Genomic DNA, 19,931 nt, shown 5'->3' with positions numbered 1-19,931 from the left:
TCAGGCCGTGGGGAAAAACATAGCACATACTGTAGTTTGGGCTCTCCACTGAAGAAAAGCCCAGCCAGATTATCCTCAGTTAAACTGACTAATTAACAAGGTCTCTCCCTCTCTCTCAAACACACACATGCACACACACACACACACACACACACACACACACAGAGCTTCCTTTTAGCTGTTAAGTATTATTCTTAAATAGGATTGGTAGCTAAGAAACATTAGATATATAAGAAAAGCATCTTACATAAAGGGCAAAGAACAAAGCAAACAGAAGAAAAACCTGAAGGGAATACAAAAAAGGCACAGGTCACAAAAAAAAACTTAAAGAGAAAAAACTTTCCAATTGATATTCTCAAAGTGAGAAGATCCTGCATCTATGAAGAGCAGGATGCAACAACAACAAAAATGGGCTCTTGGAAATTAAAAATATGATGACAAGAAAATTTATTGAAAATTAACAAAATGGTGGATGGGGCGCCTAGAGTGTCTGCTTTGGTTCAGGTTGTGATCCTGGGGTTCTGGGATTTAGCCCCACGTTGGGCTCCCTGCTCAATGGGGAATCTGCTTCTCCCTCTCCCTCTGTCCCTCCTGCTCCTGCTCATGCTCTATCCATCATTCTCTCTCTCTATTTTTTTTAAGATTTTATTTATTTGAGAGAGAGTGAAAGAGAGCATGAGAGGGGTAAAAGTCAGAGGGAGAAGCAGATTCCCTGCGGAGCTGGGAGCCTGATGCAGTACTCGATCCTGGACTCTGGGGTCATGACCTGAGCCGAAGGCAGTGGCCTAACCAAACGAGCAACTCAGATGCCCCATCTCATTCTCTCTTAAATAAATAAAATCTTTATTAAAAGATTAATAAGATGGTTAAAAGATAAAACTGAGAAACCTGGAAGATAAAAGAGAAAAAACAAAAACAACAAAATAATGAGAAAAAAATAGTAAAATTAGAGACTCAATCTCCATTTAGTATGTTCAATCACATAAAATAATCTAACAATTTTACTATGTTGTTAGAGACATCCCTCTGGAACCCTCTATTTTCTTATTCCTGATACAGACTCTCCTCTAAGCCTGCAGCATAGTTACCTAGAAACTAATATCCAAATAACAGAAGTAGTTAGACAAAAAGAGAAAATAAAGGTGAGGAAATTAAAAAAAAAAAAGTTCAAGAAAACATCTCAAATTAAAAGATGTAAGTTTCCCATTTGAGAAGGCCTACTGAGTATTAAGCAAATTAGATTTTTAAAAATTTATTTATTTACTTATTTTTAGTAATCTATACACCTAATGTGAGGTTCAAACATACAACCCTGAGACCAAGAGTCACATGCTCTACTGACTGACCCAGCCGATGCCCAAGTAGATTATTATTAGTATTATATTTTGGTTTCAGGAGTAGAAATTTATGTATTCATCACATACATATAATACCCAGTGCTCATCACTACACATGCCCTCCTTAATGCCCATCACCCATTTAGCCCATTACCCATCCATCCCCCCCTCCAGCAACCCTCAGTTTGTTTTCTATAGTTAAGAATTTCTCATGGATTGCCCCCCTCTGTTTTTGTCTTATTTTATTTTTCCGCCTCCCCCAGTTCATCTGTTTTCTTAAATTCCACATATGAGTAAAATCATATGGCATTTGTCTTTCTCGGACTTATTTTTTTTTTAAATTTTAAGACTTTTATTCATTTCTTTGACACACACACACAGAGAAAGAGAGCACAAACAGAGGGAGAGAGAGAGGGAGAAGCAGGGTCCCTGCTGAGGACCCTGGGATCATGACCTGAGTCAAAGGTAGACGCTTAACCAACTGAGCCACCCAGGCACCCCCTGACAGACTTATTTCACTTAGCATAACACACTCTAGTTCCACCCATGTCATTGCCAATGGCAAGATTTCATTCTTTTTGATGGCCAAGTAATATTCCAGTGTGTGTGTGTGTGTGTGTGTGTGTGTGTGTGTGTGTGTGTACACACCACATCTTCTTTAGCCATTTATCAGTCAATGGACATTTGGGTTCCTTCCAGATAATGCTGCTATAAACAGAGGTATATGTGCCCCCTTTGAATCGGTATTTTTTTATCCTTTGGATAAATACCTAGTAGTGTCAATTGCTGGATCATAGCATATTCTATTTTTAACTTTTTGAGGAACCTCCATACATTTTCCAGAGTGGCTACACCAGCTTGCATTCCCACAAAGAGTCCCCTTTCTCTGCATCCTCACCAATATCTGTTGTTTCCTGTGTTGTTAATTTTAGCCATTCTGACAGGTGTGAAGTGGTATCTCACTGAAGTTTTGAATTGTATTTCCCTGGTGATGAGTGATGTTGTTTTTTCATGTGTCTCTTAGCCATTTGTATGTCTTCTTTGGAGAAATGTCTGCTCATGTCTTCTGCCAATTTCTTAACTGGGTTACTTATTTTTTGGGTTTTGAGTTTGTTTTTTATAGATTTTGGATACTAGCCCTTTATCTGATATGTCATTTGCCAATATCTTCTCCCATTCCATCAGTTGCCTTTTAGTTTTGTTGACTGTTTGCTTTGCCGTGCAGAAGCTTTTGATCTTGATGAAGTCCCAGTAGTTCATTTTTGCTTTTGTTTCCCTTGCCTCTGGAGACGGGTCTAGTAAGAAGTTGCTGTGGCCGAGGTCAAAGAGACTGTTCCCTGTGTTCTCCTCTAGGATTTCGATGTTTTCTTGTCTCACATTTAGGTCTTTCATCCATTCTGAACTCAGTTTTGCATATGGAGTAAGAAGGTGGTCAGTTTCATTACTCTGCATGTTGCTGTTCAGTTTTCTCGACACAATTTGTTGAAGAGACTTTTTTCCCATTGGATATTCTTTCTTGCTTTGTCAAAGATAAGTTGACCACAGAGTTGAACGTCCATTTCTGGGTTCTCTATTCTGTTCCACTGATTTATGTTTCTGTTTTTGTGCCATTACCATACAGTATTGATGATTACAGCTTTATAATACAGCTTGAAGTCTGGAATTGTGATACCTCCAGCTTTGGTTTTCTTTTTCAACACTGTTTTGGCTATTTGGGGTCTTTTCTGGTTCCATACAAATTTTAGAATTGCTTGTATCAGCTCTGTGAAAAATGCGGGCAGTATTTTCACAGGGATTGCACTGAATGTGTAGATTGCTTTGGGTAGTATAGACATTTTAACAATGTTTGTTCTTCCAATCCATGAGCATGGAATGATTTCCCATTTTTTTTTTTTTTAAGATTTTATTTATTTATTTGTTAGAGCACAAGAAAGGGAACTGGAAGGCAGAGAGGGAGTAGCAGTTTCCCCGCTGAGCAAGGAGTTCAATAGATTGACTCACTCCCAGGACCCTGGAATCATGACCTGAGCTGAAGGCAGCCTCTTAACTGATTGAGCCACCCGGACATCATTGTTATTCCATTTCTTTGTGTCTTCTTGAACTGCTTTCATAAGTGTTCTATAGTTTCAGAGTACAGATCTTTTGCCTCTTTGGTAAGGTTTATTCCTAGGTATCTTATGGGTTTTGGTGCAACTAAAATGGGATTGATTCCCTGATTTCTCCTTCTGCTGCTTTATTATGCATGTACAGAAACACAACAGATTTCTGAACATTGATTTTATATTCTGCAACTCTGCTGAATTCCTTATCAGTTCTAGCAATTTTTTGGTGGAGTCTTTTGGGTTTTCTACACAGAGCTTCATGTTGTCTCCAAATAACCAAAGTCTGACTTCTTCCTTGCTGATTTCAATGCCTTTTATTGCTTTTTGTTGTCTTATTGCTGAGGCTAGGTCTTCCAGTACTATGTTGAACAACAGTGGTGAGAGTGGACATCCCTGTTGTGTTTCTGACCTTAGGGGAAAAGTTCTCAGTTTTTCCCTATTGAGGATGGTATTAGCTGTGGCTCTTCATATATGGCCTCTGTGATGTTGAGGTACGTTCCCTCTATCCCTACTTTCTTGAGGATTTTTTTTTTTTTTAATCAAGAAAGGATGCTATATTTTGTCAAATGCTTTTTCTGCATCTCTTAAGAGGACCATATGGTTCTTATCCTTTCTTTGATTAATGTGGTATATCACATTGCTTGATTTGCAGGTGTTGAACCATCTCATAGCCCCGGAATAAATCCCACTTGAACTTGGTGAATAATCCTTTTAATGTAATTTTGGATTTGACTAGCTAGTATCTTGTTGAGAATTTTTGCATCCATGTTCATCAAGGATATTGGTTGGTAATTCTCCCTTTTACTGGGGTCTTTGTCTGGTTTTGGAATCAAGGTAATCCTGGCCTCATAGAATGCATTTGGAACTTTTCCTTCCATTTCTATTTTTGGGAATAGTTTCAGAAGAATAAATATGACTTCTTTAAATGTTTGGTAAAACTCCCCTGGGAAGCCAGCCACTCCTGGACTCTTGTTTGTTGGAAGGTTTTTGATTACCGATTCAATTTCTTTGTTGCTTATGGGTCTGTTCATATTTTTTCTTTCTTCCTGTTTCAGTTTTGGTAGTTTATATGTTTCTAGGAATTTATCCATTTCTTCCAGATTGCCTAATTTGTTGGCATATAATTGTTCATAATATTCTCTTACAGTTGTTGGTATTTCTGCAGTGTTGGTTGTAATCACTTTCACTCATGATTTTATGTGGGTTCTTTTTCTTTTCCTTTTGATAAGTCTGGCTAGGGGTTTATCAATCTTGTTAATTCTTTCAAAGAACCAGCTCTTGTTGATCTGTTGTTGTTTTTTAATTTTCTATATTGTTTAATTCTTCTCTCTTATTTCCCTTCTTCTGCTGGTTTTAGGCTTTATTTGCTGTTCTTTTTCCAGTTCCTGTAGGTTTAAGGTTAAGTTGTGTATTTGAGACTTTTCTTGCTTTTTGAGGAAGGCCTCTAATGCTATATATTTCCCTCTTAGGACAGCCTTTGCTGCATCCCAACTGTTTTGGACTGTCATATTTTTATTTTCATTTGCTTCCATGTATTTTTAAATTTCTTTAATTTCCTGGTTAATCCATTCATTCTTTAGTGGAATATTCTTTAATCTCCATGTATTCTGTGGTCCTCCCAAATTTTTTCTTGTGATTGACTTTAAGTTTCACATTGTTGTGGTCTGAAAATATGCATGGTGTGATTTCAATCTTTTTGTACCAGTTGAGGCCTGATTTGTGACCTAGTATGTGATCTATTCTGGAGAATGTTCCATGTGTACTTGAAAAGAATGTGCATTCTGCTGTGAGTGGGGTATTAAAGTTCCCACTATTATTGTACCATTATCTTTTAAAAAAAAATTTTTTTTTTTAAAGATTTTATTTATTTATTTGTCTGAAAGAGAGAGAGAGCACAAGCAGGGGCAGCAGCAGGCAGAGGGAGAAGTAGACTCCCTCCCAAGCAAGAAGTCTGATGCAAGATCGATCCCAAGACCCTGGGATGATGACCTGAGCTGCAGGCAGTTACTTAACTGACTGAACCACCCAGGAGTCCCAATTATTGTATTATCAATGAGTTTAAGTTTGTTATTAATTGATTTATACATATGCTCCCAAATTGGGGGCATAAATATTTAAAATTGTTCCATCTTCTTGTTGGATGTCAGACCCTTTATTATTAATATAGTGCCCCTCTCCATCTCTTTGTTATAAAATCTTATTCGTCTGATATAAGGATGGCTACTCCAAATTTCTTTTCACATCTATTAGCATGATAGATTGTTCTCCACCAATTCACTTTCAACTTAGAGGTGTCTTTGGGTCTAAAATGAGACTCTTGGGGCGCCTGAGTGGCGCTGTGGTTAAGCCTCTGCCTTCGGCTCAGGTCATGATCTCAGGATCCTGGGATAGAGCCCCGCATCAGGCTCTCTGCTCAGCGGTGAGCCTGCTTCCCCCTCTCTCTCTGCCTACTTGTGATCTCTCTTTCTCTCTCTCTGTCAAATAAATAGATAAAATCTTAAAAAAATAAAATAAAATGAGACTCTTGCTAACTGAACATAAAATAAATAAATAATAAAATAATAAATAATAAAATAAATAATAGAAAATGAGTCTCTTATAAGCAGCAAATCGATGCGTCTTCTTTTTTAATTTTTTTTAAAAAATTTTAATCCATTCTGATACTACATTTTTTGTTTAGAGCATATAGTCCATTACATTGACAGTAATTATTATAGTAATTATTCACCAAATTCTGAATTTGGTGCCATTACATTTCCTGTAAGGGCACTGTTCCTGTAGATTGGTGCTTTTTATTCTTTTTTGCTTTTGGTCTCTCTTTCCTGCTCAAGGGAACCCCCTTTAATATTTCTTGCAGAACTGATTTAGTGTTCATGAGCTCCTTTAGTTTTTCCTTGACTTGGAAACTCTTTCTCTCCTATTCTGAATACAGCCTTGCTGGATAAAGTATTCTTGGCTGCATATTTTTTCCACTTAGCATGTTGAATATATTATGCCATTCTCTTCTGGCCTGCCAAGTTTATGCGGGCAGGTCTGCTGCCAGCCTTATGCATCTACCCTGTAAGTTAAGGACATTTGTCCCTAGCTGCTTTCAGAATTCTCTCTGTATCTTTGTATTTTGCAAGTTTCACTCTGATATGGCTTGGTGTTGACCTATTTGTGTTGATTTTGAGGGAAGTTCCCTGTGCCTCTTGACTTTCTTTGGGTCAATGCCCAGGTTCAATGCCTGTTTCCTTTCCAGATTAGGGGTGTTCTCAGCTATAACTTGTTCAAATAAACCTTCTGCTCCCTTTCCTGCTCTTTGTCTTCTGGGACTCCTATGGTACGGATATTACTGTGCTTTGTGGAATCACTGAATTCCCTACATTTATATTTGTCCTCTAATAGTTTCCTTTCCCTCCTTTTTTCAGCTTCATTATTTTTCATAATTTTGTCTTTTATATCTTGTTGGTTTTGCATCTCGGTTATACCAATTTTTATTTTGGCCTGATTAGTTTTTAAGTCTTTTATCTCTGAAGCAAGGGTTTCTCTGGTGTTTTCTATGGTTCTCTCAAGCCCAGCTAGTATTTCCATGACTGTTTTTCTAAATTCTTATTCAGATACATTGCTTATATCTATTTTGAGCAAATCCCTGGCTGTGATTTCTTCTTGATCTTTCTTTTGGGGAGAATTCCTCCCTCTTGTCATTATGTCTAGGTGTCTGTCTTTTGTATATTATGAAAGCATGTTAAGTTTCTTGCTCCTGAGAGTAATACTTTATTAAGAGTAAGAGTATTAAGGGGTCACACATTGTCTGGGGCCTGGCACTTCAGGAAGTGTTTCTGGTGTATGCTGTGTGCACTCTGCTGTTTTGTTGTGTTCTCTTTCGCGTAGCTCAGTCCTCCATGGAGTTCCTCCCTGCTTGCAGTGGGGAGTGTCTGGACCTTTAATTAGGTATGCTTTAATTTGTTTCTTAAGAAAAGCCTGAAAAAAGAAAAAAAAAAAAAAAGCGTGATCCAAGAAAAGAGAAAAGGAAAAGGAACAAAAAAGCAAACAAAGAGATAAACAAAAACTATAACCCTGATTCCAAAGAAAAAGAAAGAAAGAAGGAGGGGTACCTGAGTGGCTCAGTCGGTTAAGTATTGGGTTCTTGATTTCGGCTCAAGTTATGCTCTCAGGGTCATGAGATCAAGCCTCAGTGTTGGGCTGTGCATGGGACCTGCTTAGGATTTTCTCTCTCCCTCCCCCTCTATACTTCCTCCCTCCCCCTCTCTATAAAAAAAAAAAAAAAAGAAAAAGAAATGAAAAGAAAAAAAAAAAAGAAGAAGAAAGAGAAAAGAAAACCTGATCCAAAAAATGAGAAAAAGAAACCAACCAACCAACAAATGAACAAAAAACCATAAACCTGATTCCAAAAGGATAAATAAATAAATAAATGGCCTTGTCCTATTTCTATCAGAACTGAAGCTGACACTCTGGAGCACTCTATGATCAATAGACTTGGTACATGAAGGGGGTCTGTGTTGGTCTGCTGGGGGAGAGGCCCACTGTGCTGGCTCACAGTCAGACCTGTCCTAGTAAAGATGCCAGGCAGAGGGTGGAGGAGTTTGGTGTCAGCAACTCCAGCTTCCCCTGGGGGCCCTGTGTTTCCCTCTGAAGTCTGATGGAGCTGGTAAGAGAGGGCTGGCAGTGAGGATGGGAGATGGTGTCACCCTGCCCTCTTGTCTCCCAGGGAGTGAACTTGAGGCCACCACAGTTGAGGAGGCCCTCAAAGGAAAGCTAACAATCTCCTCTCCTGTATCCCAGGCTTTTGTCAGATCCCTCCCCTCAACTTGTTTGTGCCTGGGGCCCTTAGAACTCCCAGCACCTGCTTTGTCTGGTCTATGTGTCTGGTTTATTTATTTATTTATTTATTTATTTTTTTATTTATTCATTTGACAGACAGAGATCACAAGTAGGCAGAGAGGCAGGCAGAGAGAGAGGGGGAAGCAGGCTCCCCGCTTAGCAAAGAGTCGGATGAGGGACTCGATCCCTAGACCCTGGGATCATGACCTGAGCTGAAGGCAGAGGCTTTAACTCACTGAGCCAGCCAGGTGCCCCTATGTGTCTGTTTTTATGCCAGTACCATGCTGTCTTTGTAGTAAAGACCTTTGTAGTAAAGCTTGAAATCTGGCAACGTGATGCCCCCAGTTTTGTTTTTCTTTATGCCTCCATCAGAAAGGATGAATATCCCACTTTTGTATCAACATGGATGGGACTGGAAGAGATTATGCTGAGTGAAATAAGTCAAGCAGAGAGAGTCAATTATCAAATGGTTTCACTTATTTGTGGAGCATAAGAAATAATACAGAGGACATGGGGAGATGGAGAGGAGAAGGGGGTTGGGGGAAAGTGGAGGGAGAGATGAACCCTGAGAGACTATGGACTCTGAAAAACAATCTGAGGGTTTTGGAGGGGCAGGGAGTGGGAGGTTGGATAAGCCTGGTTGTGGGTATTATGGAGGGCATGTATTGCATGGAGCACTGGGTATGGTGCATAAACAATGAATTCTAAAACACTGAAAATAAATTTTAAAAAATAAATAAAAATTAAAAGAAAAAAAAAAGAAAGAAAGAAAAGGAACTCCCAGCAGCACGGTTCTCTTGTGTTTCATCTCTCGCTGGAGGCCGGCATTCAAAACTTCAGACCTTAAAGGACTCGGCAAAGTGCGGAGCACTCCCCTCCCTCAGAGGAGAGCCTCACAGTGCTGTGGCCAGCACTGTTCTCTCCCAGAAAAGCAGTCCCACAGCTGTGCAGATGCCTGGAGTCTACTGTGAAGCACTGCCAAAAGCTACAACCAGGTTATCTGCCCTCTGCGCCCACCTCTGTCCCCTGCTGTTGAATGGCTGGTCCATCATGCCCGGCAGGTCTTTTGTCTTTAGAGAGGCGATATACCCTTTTCCAAATGTACTTCAGGAAGGGGAACATCATTTCCCAATGAAACCCCAGGGATCCCCACACCACAACATCTTGCTGTCTTGCAGTAACCCAACTCATTGGTCTCTTTCCCGCTCACAGCCTCTTTCCCTGAAAAGTCTCCTTCCCCACCACAGCACTGTGGCTTTTCTCTCCCTCAATTCAAGTCTCCAAACCTCGCAATTGTGCAGACTGTCTTCTTAATCCTCAGATAAATTTCCTAGTTGTTCAAAATGATTTGATGTTGATCTAGCTATGTTCCAGGGACAAGGCAAGCCCAAGGTCCCCCTACCACTCTTCCATCTTAACTCCTTCAAGCAGATTAGATTTGAAAAAAATTTAGAAGACCAACAGTAAGTGATATCAGTGTGAAATTTCAGATTAATGATGACAAAGATAAAACATATGGTTCTGCCAAGAAAAGATAAGACATTCTTCTGAGCCAGAATGACCTGGTACTTCACAATGGCAAGTGGAAGATGCAGGACATTGGAGAAACATCTTCAAAGTTCTAAGGGAAAAGGACATGATTTCCAACCTAGAATATATACCAATCAAAGTATCAATCAAAATGAGGGTAAAATCCAGACATTCAGCAATGCAAAATTTATCAACTATGGAAAATTCCTATCTGAGGAAGCTACTGGAAAGTGTACTCGACCAAGGCAAGAAAGTAAATTCACAGAGAGGAAGATGTTGCATTCAGAAAATAGGGTGTACACACTGGAGAAAGAAAAAGAGAAGTCCTAGAATGATAGTGAAGGGCAGTATGTACCTGACTACTCTGCAGCAGGTTTAGAAAGGAAACAATCTAAACCAGGGATTGAAAAATAGATGGTTTCAGAAGAAATGTCTCTAAAAAGATAATAAAATTGACAGATTATTTGTTGTGACCAAATATATTACATGAAGATTTTAAATTACTGCTAGACAATTTGGGTGTAAATTAATGATCACAACAGAAAAATCTGCAACCGCCCTAAAAATCAAACAAAAAACAAATGAAAGTATTAATTCCTGAAGGGGAAGAAAAGTTGTATAAGAAAGTAAATGTAGAATTAGTATACTACATGACTGTGCAATATTTATTTAGTGATAATAATGTAAACATTTAATTTTGATCTAACCTCAAATCATAGTATCATTATTTGAGAGAATGAGGGAAAGGTTCATGGTATGTATATATGTATGTATGTGTTTACGAATTGGGAGCTATAGACTCAACGAGAATAAGATCTCTCATGAGAACCCTTGTTCTTTCTGCTGTGGGAAGATACAGTGAAAAGATGGCTCCCTATAAGCCTGGAAGTGGGTCCTCGCTTGATACCAAATCTACTGGTCACTTGTCTTGGACTTTTCAGCCTCTAGAACCCTGAGAAATTTCTTTCGCTTGTAAGTCACCTGGTGGGTATTCTGTTGTAGCACCCCAAACAGACCAAGACAGAAACTAGTACAAGAAGTGGGGTGCTACTGTAACAAATATGTGAAAGTGTGAAAGCAGTTTTGGAACTGGCTAAAAGCTGAAAGGATTTTGAGTTGCATGCTAAAAAAGCCTATGCCGCTATGAACAGACCTTTAAAGATGATTTTGGTGAGGGCTCAGAAAGAAGAGGAGACTTGTAAAGTTTTAACCTCCTTAGTAATCCTGAACAGAGTGTTGGTAGGAATATGGAATGTAAAGGCCATTCTGATGAGGTCTCAGATGGAAATGTGGAACATGTTAGTGGAAACTGTAGGAAAGGTGCCCCTTGTTATATAGGGGCAAAGCACTTGGCTATTTTGTGGAAGGTAGAACTTTCGAGTGATGAAATTAGCTGAGGAAATATCTAAGTGAAGTATTGAAAGAGTAGCTTGGTTCCTCTTGACTACTTACAGTAAAATGTGAGAAGAGAGAAATAATTTAAAGATGGGATTGTTTAAAATGAAGCAGAACTTAAATATTCGCAAAATTCTCAGCCTATCCATATTTAAAAGAAAAAGAAGCCCTATCTGGGAAAGAATACTAAGGGTCTGATCCTTAGAGAGGTTTCACTGTAGGAAGATAAAAGATAATATCTAGAATGTAAAAATCAAGAAAGAATAGTTATTCTGAAATATGAAGGCATATTAGAAAAAACACCTAAAGGATTTAAAATTGCATTTAAAACTGTATGAAGTGGTAAATGGCAATGTGAAGGAATGGGGCAAGGGAATACTGTTTTTTATTTTAAAGTTTGTAGCAGTATTTGACATTTTAATCTGTATACATGTATTACTTAATTTTTATGGATGAATAAGTGATAAATAGGAGTTTTTTGGGCACAGAGATGGAGGAAGGGTGTATCCCAAACAAGGGGAAGGATATAAGCTAAGGCAAAGATGCTCTCTGGAGTCATTTTAGTCCCTTTGGATATTTAGTCTATTGGATGTTTTTTCCTTCCCCAGGGACTGTGAGCTCCTACCAATTACAGAGTCCTTTATGAACACCAGGCGACAGGAAATCCTTAATATGTAAGTGCAGCAGGTAAAAAATTTGGAACAGTGTGCATTAAGAAAGATGCACAAATATTCAAGTCATAAAAGAGTTACTATCCCTACTTTTTCTTTTCCAAAGATTTTATTTATTTATTTGAAAGAGAGAGAGTACAAGCAGGGGGAGCAGTAGAGGGAGAAGCAGGCTCCCCAATGAACAGGGAGCCAGATGTGTGGCTCAATCCCAGGACCCCAGGATAATGACCTGAGCTAAAGACAGATGCTTAACCGACTGAGCCACCCACGTGCCCCTCTCTACTTTTAGGATTTAAGAATCCTAAAGGCCTGTATAAATATAACGAGAAAGAATTTTTTCTTTACACTGTAGCTCCCTAATGGTATCTGTGTTACACTATTTGCTGGTTCTTCTAAAACTGAGGTAAGGAGTGATATGGCCCCACCTACCAAGGAATAAAGATGAAGAAGATGTGATCATTTAGGATGAGAGGAGTGCTCAAAACAGAATTGAGGAAACATTTAAGTCATGAGCAGAGGAGAAGGAGGAATAAGCGAAAGAGAAAGAGAAAAGAGAAAAAACCAGGAGAAATCAGTGACACACAAGCCAATTAGCAATGTCTAATGCAGTAGAATATCAATATTAGTAACACACATCTACTTTACAGTTTACAAAGTGTTTTTCATTTATAGTGAAGTCAAAGATTTTTCACATTTAACCCAAGAAACCCAAAAAAGCCATTAAACTTAGCAACTAAGGGACTCTAAGGACATTATAAATGGCAAAGATCAATAGGTCATAGGAATGGAAAATGGATCAGGTGAGTTGAGAGAGGCTCAAGAGGTAAAGAAACAGGGTGCCCATTCAAGTCATCAAAGAGTTCCTGTTTCCTAGGCATTTAGATATTAAAAAGGGGATCCCTAGAAAGTGAGTACATGTATCTTCCCTGGAAAGTTAAAAAGAAGTTTTTGGTCTAATTAAGTCCTTAAGAATTTGTTTTAAAAACATTCAGAGACGATCACATCTCTAAGAAAGAGCCAAAGCAAAAAATTCTGCAGATGCTTGCATATAATAGCATTTGTGGGACTGTTACCAGTATCCAAAAGCATATTTTCCAGCAACTTAAAAAAAGTATCAAAAACTCGGGGCGCCTGGGTGGCTCAGTGGGTTAAGCCACTGCCTTCGGCTCAGGTCATGATCTCAGGGTCCTGGGATCGAGTCCCGCATCGGGCTCTCTGCTCAGCAGGGAGCCTGCTTCCCTCTCTCTATCTCTCTCTCTCTGCCTGCCTCTCTGTCTACTTGTGATCTCGCTCTCTCAAATAAATAAATAAAATCTTTAAAAAAAAAAAAGTATCAAAAACTCTAACCAAAGGTTAGCTAGCATGGAAATTTAAAAATCACATATAATTATTATATAGTAAATACAATAGTAAAATAATAGCTACAAATTATTTTTTTAATGGGCCAGGCATTATGTTCAATATTTTATATACATTATCTCATTTAGTCTTCCAACTTTGGGCATCAGCAGGTCTTGGGTTGGCTATAGATGGTAGAAGATGGAACCAAGTATGACTCTTAGATTTTCTTCTTGAGCCATTAGATACATCTTGGTGTTGATACCGAGATGGGGACAACAAGGGAAAAATCAGACTCTGGCAGGAAAATTAAGAGTTCAATAATGGTCTTATTAAATTTGAGATGTTTCTTAGAAGTGGTAGGTAGGTGGGAACTGAGCCTAGAGCTCAGAAGGAAGGTCAGGGCTAGAGATATAAATTTGTGACTTACCTATATCTAGATGCTATTTAAAACCATGGCACCTAGGGGCACCTGAGTGGCTCAGTCAGTTGGGTGTCTGACTCTTGGTTTCGGCTCAGGTCATGACCTCATGGGTGGTGGGATCATTGGACTCTCATTAGACTCTGTGCTCAGTGGGGAGTCTGCTTGAAGATTCCCTCTGCCCCGCCCCCCAACCCCCGCTCAAATAAATAAATCTTAAAAACAAAACAAAACCATGGGACTGAATATGATCACTTAGGTAGAGAATGTAGACAGGGCAGTGGGTGCTATGGAGTACTCAGTATTCAAAAGGGTTGCAGAAAGGCAGAAGAGCCTGCAAAACAGACTGAGAAAAAGCAACCGGGAATACAGGAGGAAAAACAGTAAGATGGGGTTATGGGGCCAAGAGAGTAAGTGTCAAGAAGGGCATTGTCAATTGTATTGAAAATTGCTAAGAGGTCAAATGAGATAACAACAGAGAAGTAACCATTGTATTTAACAATACTGAAATCACTGGTGATTTTGACAAGAGCAACTTCAATAAAGTGGCAGAAATGAGCAATGGAAGCTCAATTATAGTGGACTCAAAATATAATGGAGGTGAACAAAGGGGAAAAGGTGACTATAGACAAATTTTTCAAAGAAATATTGCTCTGACTTCTGCATAGTAAAGCAAACAACCAACAATTTTTAAGATTTTTTTTTAAATTTATTTATTTGACAGATAGAGATCACAAGTAGGCAGAGAGGCAGGCAGAGAGAGAGAGGAGGAAGCAGGCTCCCCGCCAAGCAGAGAGCCGGACGCGGGGCTCGATCCCAGGACCCTGGGACCATGACCCGAGCCAAGGCAGAGGCCCCAACCCACTGAGCCACCCAGGCGCCCCACAATCAACAAAATTACACTTGATCTTAGCCAAAAGGCCAAGAAGCGATCACAATCAACAATATTAAAAAGCAACCTACAGGGGCGCCTGGGTGGCTCAGGGGGTTAAAGCCTCTGCCTTCGGCTCAGGTTACGATCTCAGGGTCCTGGGATCGAACCCCACATCGGGCTCTCTGTTCCACAGAGAGCCTGCTTCCTCCTCTCTCTCTCTCTCTGCCTGCCTCTCTGCCTACTTGTGATCTCTGTCAAAGAAATAAATAAAATCTTTAAAAAAAAAAAAAAAGCAACCTACAGAATGGGAGAACATATTTGCAAATGACATCTGATAAAGTATTAGTATCCAAGATATATAAAGAACTTATAAAACTCAACACCCAACATCTGAATAATCCAGTTAAAAAATGGGCAGAAGACATGAATAGACGTTTTCCAAAGCAGACATACAGAGGGCCAAAAGACATATGAAAAGCTGTCCCACATTACTCATTATCAGGGAAATGCAAATCAAAACTAAAATGAGGTATCTCACACCTGTCAGAATGGCTTAAATCAAAAATCCAAGAAACAAGATTCGTTGGTGAGATGCAGAGAAAAGAGAACCCTCTTACACTGTTAGTAGCAATGCAAACTGGTGTAGCCACTATGGAAAACAGTATGGAGGTTCCTCAAAAAGTTAAAAATAGAACTACCTGGGGTGCCTGGGTGGCTCAGTGGGTTAAGCCTCTGCCTTCGGCTCAGGTCATGATCCCAGGGTCCTGGGATCGAGCCCCGCATCGGGCTCTCTGCTCAGCAGGGAGTCTGTTCCCCCCGCCATGCCTGCCTCTCTGCCTACTTGTGATCTCTCTGTCTGTCACATAAATAAATTAAAAAATCTTAAAAAAAAAAAGAATATAAAAAAAATAGAACTACCCTATAATCCAGTAATTATACTACTAGGTATTTACCCAAAGAATACAAGAATACTAATTCAATGGGAGCCATGCGCCCCAATGCTTACAGCAGGATTATCAATAATAGCCAAACTATGGAAAGAACCCAAATGTCCATTGACTGATGAAAGGAACAAAGAAGATGTGGCATATATATACAACAGAATAGTACTCAGCCACAAAAAAGAATGAAACCTTGCCATTTGCAATGACATGGATGGAGCTAGAGAGTGTAATGTTTAGTGAAAGAAGTCAAGAAAGACAAATACCATATAAGTTCACTCAGATGTGGAATTTAAGAAACAAAACAAACAAGCTAGGGGAGAAAAAGAGACAGAGGCAAACCAAGTAACAGACTCTTTACTATAGAGAACAAACTGATGGTTAACAGAATGGAGGTGGGTGGGGGGAAGGATTAAATAGGTGATAGGGTTTAAGGAGTGCACTTGTTGTGATGCGTGCCAGGAGCTGTATGGAAGTGCTGAATCACTATATTGCACATCTGAAACTAATATTATACTGTATGTTAACCAACGGGTTTAAATTTCAATAAATTAAAAATTTTTTAATAAAATGTAATAATTTTAAATAAATTATAATTTTTATATCTATAATGTAAATATAAATATAAATAAATCTAAATAAAATTTAAATAAAAAACCTAAAAATAAAGAAATATTGCTTTGAAGGGAAGAGAAATGCAGTAATAATTGGAGGGGGATGGGAATATCAAAGGCACTTTTTTTTGAGATGGACAATATTAGTCCATTGTAGCTGATGGGATTGGTCCAGTAGAGAGGGAAAAACTAATAAGGCCAGAGAAAGGAGGTAACTGCAGAAGCAAAGTTCTTGAGAAAAGGAGATAGTATAGGACCCAGAACAAATATGTAAGAACTGCCCTGTTACAGGAGCAGAGATACTTATAGATTTGAACAGAATATAAAGCAAAGCATATGTGTGTAGATACGGGGAGATGAGAAAACTTCATGTCTGACCGCTTCTGTTTTCTCTGGTTCAGGATCTGAAAGCAGTGAGTCCACTCCTCTGAATTCCTATAAACCCTCCCCAGGCCCTTCCAAGTGAGCAGGCCTGGTGAACAGTAAGGAGCCCTCACAGTAGTAAGGGGAAGCATGCACCATACTCTAGTGTCCGACCTAATAAGGTTTCTCTTAGTATAGCGGTTCTCAAATTGTGGCCTCTGGAACAGATGTAACATCATTCTTTAGACATTTGTTAGAAATGCAAATTATCAGGCCCTACTCCAACCTACTGGATTAGAAACTCTGGGGACAGGGCCCAGCAACAAGTTTAAATAAGTACTCTCGGTGATTTTGAGAAGTTTGAGAACCACTGTCTTTGCAGAATGCTGAGGGTTTCCTGGAAGACTGAAATAGCAATTTCTCAGATACAAAAATGTCAGAAGCAAGAGCTTTTCATAATGAAACTAAGTATAAGACAAATGCTTTAAAAGTACTGGCAGTCAGCTGTGTTAACTTCTTTTCACATACCTTTGCCTCAAAGGCCAAGCCTAGGTCCACAGCATAATCCCATGAGTATGATAGAAATTACTCCATGAGATTCAGGCCTCAGATGAAACTGACTCACTGAGGAAGGCTGATTTTAAATTTAAAAGCATGCACTGTGGAGGAAAAAAGTACATAACAAGATAGAATTGAGGGAGGTGTCGCAGAGGGATGCTTGATTTGGAGTCAAACATATTGCTGTTCCATGGGTAGAACCACCATGTGTGATCCTGAATAAAACCCTTAACTTTTCTGAGCTCAGTTTTCTCATCTAAAAATATGAAGGTGCCAAAATCTTACCTTGGAAGGGAGTCCGTGACTACAATCCTGTCTGAGTAAAGAGTCTAGAAGTAGTCCCCAAGTTGCCATGTATTGTATCATGTGACCCTGGTCTCAACAGTTTGAACCAGTAGATTTAGACCAATAGTGCAACATTCCTATACTTCAGAAAATGTGGTTATGTCATGGCAGAAACAGTTTTCTATAATTTTATTCTGTATCCAGAAGTAACCAGAGCTGTCTCTGTTTCTTTGCAGTAAACACACAATAACTTTATAGGGTTGTTATAAGAATTAAGTGAAAAAATGTGAGTATAATCTATAACACAGAGTCTGACACATAAAACTCAAAAATGTAGTTCTTCATAGTAATGAGAGCTCCAAAGCCATTAGTGCCACAGGTGAGATCAAAAAGCCTCAGCACCCAAAACAAAACCCCAAAGTAAATGAGTATAGTTGCAGAGTCATGAAGCCTCACTCTGCAAGGCTTTTTAGCTCTGAGGCTATGAAATATATGCTCCTGGGGCTTTAGTCCAGAAGAACTCACTGAACTCCTAACCTGCAGCTTTCTGTTGTATTACTCTGTATGAGTGGAAAGTTTGTTGTTGCTTTCTGGCATGGAGGGACTATGGAGGAGCTATATTAGAAATTTTAGAACACGTTACACAGAAGTTTTCCAGTATAACTGAAAGTGGGGCTATGATTGGATTCAGGGTATGGAAGATTCTGAAAATAAGAAGAGAAGCTGAGTATTAGTGCTGCAAAACTGTCCTTGGAGCATTGGAATGATACAGAGAAATGATGACCAAAGACGATGGCCTTGATGAGGAGAATCTAGAACAGAGAGGCCATTCGGAAGGCCACAGGTCTAATTTAATCTAGAAGTACCCAATGCCCTCAACCAGAGCAGTGGTGATAGGAAATTAAAAAGTATGAGTGGACACTGAATTGCATTTTAAAGGTCAAGGCATCAAATAAAGTTGGTGACTGAATGTTGGAAATGAAAGAAAAATGAGTGCCTGACGGTTTGGTAGAGTGAGGAATGGTGGTGCCACTGCCAGAGTTATGGGAACATGTTTTGGTTGAAGGTCTGAATTCATTTTTGGATTTCTCAAACTTGAGGTGATTAGGGGATTTTTCAGTGGAAATGGTTATAGTGCAATGCTGATACAGGACTGGAACTCAGATTAATGGAAAAGAAGATGAGGCTGAGATCAACAGAGAGGTAAGCTTTGGAGCCATGACATTAAAAAAAAAGGTCTCAGTGGGGGGGTATAGAGGAAGAAGAAGTCCAAGGCTGCTCTATGTCTAAGAGGTGTGTCTAGTAGTGATACAGAAGAGCAAACCCAGGGAAAGCAAGAAAAGTAAGGTTGATAAGTATATGGAGAGCCAGGTTAGTGCCAGGCAGAAGAAGCCAAGGGAAGACATTTTCCCTCAGCAAAGGCTTCTGTGAGGTAATATCTGGAACAGAATACTGATGTCAATAGCAAAGTACAATGTTGTGGAAGCAACACAAATGAGCTTAGAATACTCTGGGTGGCCTGCGTAGAGCCTACATCTTTCATAGCTAGGCTAAAGTTCATTTAGCAAGACCATTCTCATAATGACTGACGGCAAGCGTTCACTAACACTTCTGCAGGGGGCAGACTGGAAGGACAGACAGAGCACTTCTCTGAGATACGGGGACTTACCTAACTCATCCCAGAGTTGCCTGCATTTATCTGTCATGCTTGTTCCTTGCTGCCTCCAGAGTGTGAGTCGTGGGTCAGCCATAAACTGCTCAGTTATCAGCGTCAGCATCCTGGCTCCATTGGAATCCCTCATCCGCAGCATCTCTCGAACCTGACACATAAGGAGGGGCCAGGGGTTGGTGACTGCACATCATAAAAAAGCAGGAGGAGAAGGAAGGGGAGGAGAAGATGAAGTATCTAAGCATAACACACCCAAAGAGCCAAAAAGAAGGTTTCTTGTTCTATAAGCAAGTTCTCTGCATATATCAAGAAAGCCTGCTATGCACAATGAGATACCACTTCACATCCACTAGGATGGCTAGAATCAAAAAGTCAGATAACAACAGGTGTTGGTGAGGATATAGAGAAATCAGACCTCTGACACACTGTTGGTGGGAATGTAAAATGATGCAGCCACTTTAGAAATCAGTATAGTAGTTCCTCAAATGATTAAATGTAGAATTACATGACCTATCAGTTCCTATCGTAGAGAGAATGAAAACACTTGTCCACACAGAAACTTGTATGAGAATGTTTATAAAAGCATTATACATAATAACCAAAAGGTGGAAATAATCCAAATATCCACTAACAGAGAATGGATAAACAAAAGTGGTCTAGTCATATAACGGAGTATTAGTCAACCATAAAAAGGAATTAAGTATGGATACATGCACAACATGGGTGATCCTTGAAAATACTAGTTAAATGAAAGAAGACAGTCACAAAAGATTATATACTATATTATTCTACTCCTAGGAAAGCCCAGAATAGGGAAATCTATAGAGACAGAAAGTAGATTAGTGATTGCTTAGGGCTGGAGGAGGGGGAGTGAGGAATAAGGGAAGTGACAGGTAAAGGGTATGGGGTTTCTTTTTAGGGTGATGAAAATGGTCTAAAATTGACTATGGTGACGGGTACACATATCTGTGAAAAATTAAAAACCACTGAAATGCACACTTTAAATGGG

The 19,931-nt window shown here is 39.4% G+C and overlaps 1 protein-coding gene across 2 annotated transcripts in view; it reads right to left on the bottom strand.

Moving 5' to 3' along the window:
* The window catches only part of ZSWIM5 (zinc finger SWIM-type containing 5), a 224,171-nt gene that overhangs the window by 40,540 nt on the left and 163,700 nt on the right, over positions 1-19,931 (bottom strand). For both annotated transcript variants that reach the window (XM_047724649.1, XM_047724650.1), the window contains exon 4: positions 18,923-19,073. In XM_047724649.1, the coding sequence (XP_047580605.1) occupies positions 18,923-19,073 (151 nt within the window). The remainder of the gene's footprint in view (positions 1-18,922; positions 19,074-19,931) is intronic.

This window comes from Lutra lutra, chromosome 4 (assembly GCF_902655055.1).
Source record: "Lutra lutra chromosome 4, mLutLut1.2, whole genome shotgun sequence".
In the NCBI taxonomy this organism is placed as follows: Eukaryota; Metazoa; Chordata; class Mammalia; order Carnivora; family Mustelidae; genus Lutra; species Lutra lutra.
The sequence above is the reverse complement of the archived record's forward strand: the minus strand, read 5'-3'. Positions and strand labels throughout refer to the sequence as shown.